At 36.1% G+C, this 8350-nt stretch overlaps 1 protein-coding gene across 15 annotated transcripts in view; it reads right to left on the bottom strand.

Moving 5' to 3' along the window:
* Window positions 1-5175: 5175 nt before the first annotated feature.
* Window positions 5176-8350, bottom strand: part of LRRC4C (leucine rich repeat containing 4C) — a 498507-nt gene continuing 495332 nt past the window's right edge. For all 15 annotated transcript variants that reach the window (XM_050337122.1, XM_050337123.1, XM_050337124.1 and 12 more), the window contains one exon: window positions 5176-7848. In XM_050337122.1, the coding sequence (XP_050193079.1) occupies window positions 5890-7806 (1917 nt within the window). In that variant the 5' untranslated portion in view covers window positions 7807-7848 and the 3' untranslated portion in view covers window positions 5176-5889. The remainder of the gene's footprint in view (window positions 7849-8350) is intronic.

Raw genomic sequence — 8350 nt, 5'->3', positions numbered from 1 at the left:
GTGCCTCAGGAAGACAGTTTCAGAAAATGATAATTGAACAGCTAGACAGAAATGGAAAGCCAAGGAGGACAAGGAAAAGGAAAACCTGCTTGATATCATGTGTGTACTGACAAAATCAGAACTCCATTTTCCACCTCCTTTCTCAGACAACTAAGTGTTCTTTTGAGGAGTTAAATGAGCAAATTAAATCAAATTGAATTACATCTTATGGAATTAAATTACTTATAGGGTTTGGATTAATTCTGTGGTTCACTGACTCCAGTCCTGTTTTACTAGGTTCTCTCGACTCATTTATTTCATCTTTCTCTTTTTTATACCTTCTTTCCTTTATTCCTTTAATCTCACCTGTAGAATCACTTCTTAAATAATACATATAAACAGACACATCTGCACACATAGCTTTCCAAGATGTAGTTTCTGTTTTTAGATTTATATTTGTAATTTGTTTGCATTACCTGAGCTGCTGTGAAAGGAACAGAAGTACTTTTTCAAGTCAAGACAGTTCAAAAGTTTTTACTAAAATAAAATAAAATTGCAGTTCATATTTTAAATTTGTTGAAAATATAATCCATGCAAAACCATCTTTTCCAAACTAAGATATTAATCATATATTGCTAGAGTAGCAGAGGATCAAAGAAATCAAAGAATCTTTCACTGTTCAAGCCATTTCAAGTAGATTGGAAAAAGCCCCAGAGAGTACTAGACATGAACCTCCAACAAGTGGCATTTGAATGACTTAACAGAGAATTCCTTTGCATGTTCTGTGTGGGAAACTGTTCCAGAGCTGAAAGCCCAGATTATATTGTACATATGCTGCAAAATGTAAGAAGAAAACAGAAAACTATGAATAAGGCAGTTAGAATCCTTGCAGAAGCTGAATCATACGTAGAAAAGTAACCTTAATTTTTAAGTTTGCAATTTGTGTTTTAGAAAATATGTAAATATTACCTGGGATATATAACTCCCACTTCTTGCTTTAAACATTACATCTTATTGTTCCTGTCAAGCCCAATAATATTCTAATTTGTTCTGTTGTTTAGGTTGATTTGTTTCTTTTGTTTTAGTTCTGCTAAGGTTTCGTACCTTAACATAAGATTTGCTTTTCAAAGTTCTTAAAAATGACAGACTATTTTCCTCTTTCTTATTTTACAAAAGATGGCTGTAAAATCATCTGATGATGTCATCATTTCAGTGCCTCTTCCTCATTCCAAAATTCCATATGTCACTGCAGTTACAGTACAAGAAATATTTCTTTCTTATGAAAGTCAGTCAGGGTTCACTGATTTAGCCCTTTAGAGAGCACTCTGATTAACAATCTAGGTGTACGTTATAAACATACAAAAGCAAGGAGTAAAACCAAGACAAATTAAATAAATATATTTTTAGAATCTCTTACCTAAGAAAATCATGGTTTATTTTATTGAAATAAATAACACCTAACTATTAAAGTCTTAATTGTTCAAACCAGCATTAGCATTTTTTCAAAGTATGACTTTTCCATTTGTGTAAAACACTGTAGGTTTGTGACTTTTTTTGTTCTTCAAGTTTTCCATTGATAAGGTGTGCACTAAGTCTTACAACCTGCTTGTGATTAAATGTGATAAATAAACAAACAAAAAATATTTCCCTCATTTCTAGTCATACACTGCATGTCTGGACCTGAGCTGTTACACCCTGATTACTTCTGCTCTTAAGTGGGGAGCAGTCAATGAAGTTATTCCCAACCCAAAGGTCTTCTGCCCTGCTGTGCTCTTCCAGCTGGAAACCAGACACGACTACCATGCTCTCATGGGACACCAATACAAAGTGAGGCTGCACAGCCAACAGGAATTGCAGATTTACCTGGTAGGTTTCCCAGAATCACACTAAACCCATCCTCGGCTCATGAACCTTTGCTATGTTGGTAGTGATGACTCTGTGTGTTAGTTAGTTGTAATACTAATATATAATACCACCTGTGTGTTAGTTAGTTGTAATACTAATATATAATACCACCTCCACAATAAAATGTTCACCATTATCTTCAGACAAACTGTAGATTGAATTTTAGAAATGAGATTTTTCTTGGCAACACTTGCACAAATGAAAAAAAGATAAACTAAATAGCCCTACTAAGAAAAACAAAAACCCAGGCACTGAAGTCTAACTGGTTTTATTAGATCTTGAAGATAAGGATAAATTATTTCTTCATTTACTTCTTTTGGTATAAAATTGCAAGGTAGCTCCTAACATTTCCTAGACGTTCACCTCCTGGACTTGGAAAAAAAAGTGAAAATTTCAAAAATTGTGTACTTGGCTCATGTAAAAAATTGGATATAAACTTTAGAGAGGGTGAAAATTTTGTAAAGATTTTCTATGCTCCTCATTGAAAAGACTACATTAGTGGTTGTATCTTACATATAAAAACTTGTAACAGCTGTTATTAAATATTTTCATAAGACAATGATACTGGTATAATAAAGTAGAATATTAATTTAGTTGTCTTCTCTTTAATTCTGTTATCAACCTGTGAACAGTGGGGACAGGGAATCTTGGAATGATTACATATAAATTTTAATATGTTGAGTATTTTAGCAAAAAGATACAATTACTGTAATAATTTTCACACAGCCCTTTTTGAAAGAAAATAAAATGCCCATTTTCTATGGTGAATTGAATGGAACTTGCTTTGATTTTCATGTTATCTCTGCATATGGTAAGATTTGTAAGACTTGATGAAAATCCCAGAAAGAAAATGATTTGCAGTTTCTATTTGTATAGGACAGCAGACAAAAATCTTCAAACTCCATCAGGTGAACTGAAGAATAATTTGTCCTTTCTCTTGAGCCTACTAGAAAGCAATAGATCATAATCAAGATCACAACTTTTTCTTCCATGATTTTTTTACATCACACACAATGCAGTCACCTCCAAGAGAAATTTCATTAAAGCTTTGTATCAGTTATGATTTGTCATATAGGCAATACAGGCTTGATTCTTAATGTTGTCATCTCTGAAGCACTAACCGGACACACTGGCATGTGATTTGAGAATCAAAACAACAGAGCACAGCACTCCTCTCACTTTACTGCAGAGCTCAGTCCATCATTTAAACTGTGATCTTCTTCAACTCTGGTATTTAATTAATCTGCAAAGGCAATGGGTGTTTTATAGAAGTAAGAAGTCAGAAATAATATCTGTGGTTCCAAGAAGGATAGGGAAGAGGATGGGAAAATAGCTGACATATAACACATACATACTTACCCAACCAAACACACACAAATGCTTTTCCTTTATGCTTATTAAGAGCAAGCAGGAACATCTGATTTTTTTTGATTAGCTGATGAAACTGGATTAACACTCAGTAAAAATGTAATATTGTTTAAACCGGTCACTGATATTATTTTGTATTACACCAAAAAGGATCAAAGATTGTCACCGGTCCAGTTCCCTACTTGACAACAGCTGTACCTTTTTTTCTTATAGGTCTCCTATACATAACATTTAGGAGTTAATAAAAAACTACTTGTTTATAAAACCATGTTGACCGTAACTGTTTTCACAAGTATTGGTTACAGAGTAGCCAAAATCTTTTAGTATAAACTCAGTAATTAAAGATGGTCCAGATTTAGGCTTCCTGGACAGATTTTTTTTCAATTTTCATAAAAGTATTGGTCATGGACACAGTGTTACTAGCCATATGAACAAAGAACACATAGGAATGTGTAACTGCAGTGGTTTTGTATGGACTCTCTCCCAGTGCTTAAAAGAACTCACCAACGAAATGCTCTACTGCACTTTGTAGAAAGAGGCAGAGCTAGGAATCACAACTGCAACATTTTACATTCAGGTCCATCTTTGTCCTCTATTAAAATTCCCTTAGAGTAGATATTATTTTTCATGTAGTACATCAAAGGATAATGTCTTGCCAAATGTTTCTTGAAGATTATTATAGATCTTTGGGTTTCATTCTGTATTATACTTATCAGACTCCTTGCAGGGTGTGATTCATTGTCACCTATCTACACTTGCAACCTTGACAACTGGGCATCCAATGAGAGATGTTTAGCTCCACAAACTATCAGAATTCCATCTTAAATTTACATAATAGAAGTATACCATTCAGTAGAGTCTTCATCCTGCTATTCATCTAGTATGCTATTACATACTAGAAAGGCCCGAAGAGATTGTGACAAGAACAGTATTTACCTGGCATAGGACACTAAAACTTCTCAGTAAGGGTAGTTAAGAGAGAAAACACGTGAAAAGACATTCAGAGATGATATATAAGATTCTTTTTTCCTAATTTAAATAATCTTAAAATGTTTCTATTCAGTTCCCAATGCATAAAGTGCTTTAATTTGGCAGAACTTCTACTTGGAAGAACACAGCGTCCTGAAGCTGGTTTTCTTACACAGAGCCTTCCTTTCAGTTTTCAGCATGCACAGTATACACCATTCCTATACCAATAACCTAAATCCAGAGAATGTATATAAAAAGAAAGGCAAAGAGTGTACATCTCCTATTGGTAAAAATTAATTGATTTGAAATTAATGCAAACTGGTTACTCTATGGGGACTCTAATGTCATGCAAATGACAGTAACTTATAGGGTCCTCTGATTAGTCTTTGTTCTTTCTATTTTTCAAACCAGAATCCTCAGAGTTCTTCCTGTGACTTACTCCATTAACAGCATTTTGATTTGATTTTGCTCATAGAGATACAGCTCTGATTACTGGTATTATAGACAGCTAAACTTTTTTCATATTTGTGTTTAGGAGCCCCAGAACAACTGAACTGAAAACCACTAGCTATGATAGAAGGATTAAATTTCTTCTAGACAGTTAAAAAGTAGAACAAAATTTTCAGCTTTGTCTAATAAATTCATTGATAACTGAGACTCCATGCAATACTTTTCTGGCATTGTGAAATGCATCTTGTGGTGTAATACAAATAATTGCAAACACCATTACAAGGAATGATCTCAATCCTGCATTAGAAATCAAACAACCTTGTTTTGCCAGTATGCTGCTTACATAAACTAAAATGATAACTATGCTGTTCTTCAGTAATGATCCAAAATGGTTTAATTATTCTCTTTAAAGTGATTGTATTTTTGGACCATAACAGCAGATTATCATAAGAATTTTAACAAACTTGATGTTTAAAGCCACACTAAAAATGAGCTATATCCAAGTACAGAAAAAAATCAATATTTTATTTATAATCTTAGTTTAGTGTTTGAACTACAAACTCTGGTTCTAGAATTGCTTAAAAGATCATGGGTTTTATGGGTTTTCACAAGTAAATTAATTTTTTTGTTGTTTTTCTTTTGCATTCTTTTGTTTCTTTTTTTTCCATTTTTTTCACAGAATGGTGCTTTTACTAAATACAGAGCAAATAATCACATGGAAAAAAAAAAGGTTTGCTTGCTTGTGTTTTTTTCACTTGCAGAGTTACTGTTATTATTCCATTCTCTGATGAATAATTTCAAAGAGGGCATGAGAAAACAAAAGAAAAAAAAAGAGAAAGTGACAAAATAGACTGAATCTCACCACTAGAATTCACCATAAAAATTCCCAAAGTGTAACAGAATTCTTACAAAATTTCCTAGATCAGTTCTTTTAGGGAATCAAGATCTCCTATGAAAAATATGGCAAATGGGAGTCAGGGTAGGTTGGGCAGGAAAAGGGGTACGAGGAGGGTAAATAACTGCAGCAAAAACAGGTTCTGAGGAATACACATAATTTTGTCTGCTTTAGATCACAATAGAATTTTTAATAAATAAATTTCTTTTTCTTTGTAAAGACACTTTTGAAACAGTAGATTTAGCCCAGTCATTTGTGTCATTTGTTTTATAAACCATCTTTTGTTGTTCCCACCCCTCACCCCCCATAATGTCATAAATGTTTCAGATCTGAGTCTCTTGTACATTGTCTTTTGAGTTCATTCGGATCAATAACGGTTCATGCACTGAACTGTGTATTGAATTTATTGTGTTAACTGTTGTTGTGTGGTTGAAAGGAGATTTATAAGAGTTATAGTGATTTAGGTGCTCATGCTCTATTGCTGGCATGGGCAAATGACTCTCTATGGGTGTGTCACCTGTAAGCTCATCATCCACATTAATGATCTCTACAGTCCGTGTTGGAGCATGATGGTTCTGCCGGTGATGCTGTTTCCTCATTTTGTAGAAAATTACCAGCATCACAGCAGCCATGAGAGTGATAGCCACAAAACAACCAATTATGATTTTGGTAGTCTTCATAACCTCATCTATTCCCGGGATCCCATTGTTTGCGTCCGTCACAGGAATGGTGAAAGTTTTTTCTGTAGATCTTGTGCTCTGTGGAGTGAGTGAGGTTGTCATGTTAGTGGTTTCCCAGTTGGTAACTGGTGTGGGCCCAACCTGCTCTGTGGTCTGTGCCTCATCCTGAGAAGGTTCCACAGTCTCTACCGTGACAGTTGAAAAGTACGTGTAACCAGGGTTATCCAGGGCAGTCACATTCAGTGTGGCAGAAGCTGTGGTATTCCCAACAGAGTTACTCACCATGCATGTATACAAACCCGTGTCTTGCAGAGTTACCTTTGTAAAATTTAATGTGCCATCACTGAGCACAGCAATCCGAACTCTGTACGCCCCATGTGTCATAACAGATCCATTTGGAGTAATCCAAGATACAGAGGTCAGGGAGGTTGATGCCCGGCATTTCATCTCTGCAGCCATGCCTTCTGTGACGTTGAGGTCTGCTGGTGGCTCCACTATGACTGGAGCATAACACGTGAAGTAATTCAGGTCCAGCTCACCAATGTACCTTCCTTTTAAACTGGGAGGTGTGTGGCAACGGGCGCAGCATGCAGTATTGGAGGGTGCCTTGTCTTTAATCCACCAGCTGAGCCAAAGGATATCACAGTTGCAGTTCCAGGGATTGTGATGCAAGTGGATCCTTTCGAGGCGAAGTGGCGTGAACAGGTCATGAGGCAGTAGTGTTAGATTGTTGTGTGCCAGGTTGATCTCTACAAGTGACTGAAGGTTATCAAAAGCATTCCTTTCTATCACTTGAATTTGGGACTGTATCATCCACAATTTCTGAAGATGCATCAACCCTTGGAAAGAACCTGGCCGGATGGCAGTCAGGTGATTCCCAGAAAGATCTAACTCATCCAGTTTTACAAGCGGGGTAAGGTTAGGAATCTCTCGAAGATTGCACATGGCAAGGTTCAAATATCTCAAATTGGACAGACCTTCAAAGGCACCTTCTGAGATGTATGAAAGCCTTTTCAATTCCCCCAAATCCAACCTCCGGAGAGAAGGGATTCTGTTAAAAGCATAAGAAGGGATGCTCTCAATGGGGTTGTTTCTCAACCACAGTTCCTTCAATTTTGACAGGTATACAAAAGCCCCATTTGGGATAGTGGTCAGACGATTGTCAAAGAGTTCCAAAGTGTTGAGATTGGCCAGACCATTGAAAGCCCCTATTTCAATTGTTCTGATGTGATTCCTGCTGAGCTGCAGGATTTCTAGGTGTCTCAGATGCTTGAAGCTATTAACTTTAATGATTTGGATCTGGTTCTCATGGAGATTGAGTAACCGGGTGTTGGTGGAGATGCCGTCTGGCACGTCCCTCAGATTTTTCCGCACACAGATCACTTTACTGAACTGGTTGCTGCAGGAGCAGACAGAAGGGCAAGTTTGAGCCCTCACTAGACCAGCCACCACCAGAAGCTGAAGAGCCAACAGCACCACAAGCAGGGGGTCAAATAGGGCCCTGTTAAACCTAGGACCTATCATTATCTGCTGTGGATGTAAGGTCATCTTGTTCAACATTCATAATTTATTTGGTGTTGGTCCTTCTGGAGTTTGAATAGTCTGAAAGAAAGGAAGAAGGGAGAAGGAGAACATTAAATTAATCTCAAATACTTAAGTGTGTTCTCTAAACAAAGGCTTCTCGAGTCCTTAGAATTTCTAATATTTTTCTGTACATTTATGTATATCAACTGCAATTGTCAATAAGATAAGAAAATGCCAGAGACTAGCTTTTCCTGCACATTCCAATGTATAATGCACATAGCTGGATGGCGCATAAGAAGTTCAACCACAGTGGATACCTAAAGGAAGTATTGTAACTTGGGAGAGATGAAAGAAATTTCAAGGGTCTCAAAAGGCAAAAATTAGTAAGATAGGAATATAGTAAGATAGGAATCTTCAGAATATTCAAGGTGTTAACATTTTTTTACACATTATAAGGCAAGACTACATATAATATGAAGAGCAAGTAGAGACCTGCTTGGGTAAAAAATTTTGTCTATGCAAATATGATTCTGGAATCAGGGTTTAACTAAAAGTAAAGTCTCTAAGCCTGAATGTAGCA

This window comes from Myiozetetes cayanensis, unplaced genomic scaffold, assembly GCF_022539395.1.
Source record: "Myiozetetes cayanensis isolate MyiCay16 unplaced genomic scaffold, myiCay2020 scf6-25, whole genome shotgun sequence".
Lineage (NCBI taxonomy): Eukaryota > Metazoa > Chordata > Aves > Passeriformes > Tyrannidae > Myiozetetes > Myiozetetes cayanensis.
This window is presented reverse-complemented; position numbering and strand designations above follow the sequence as displayed.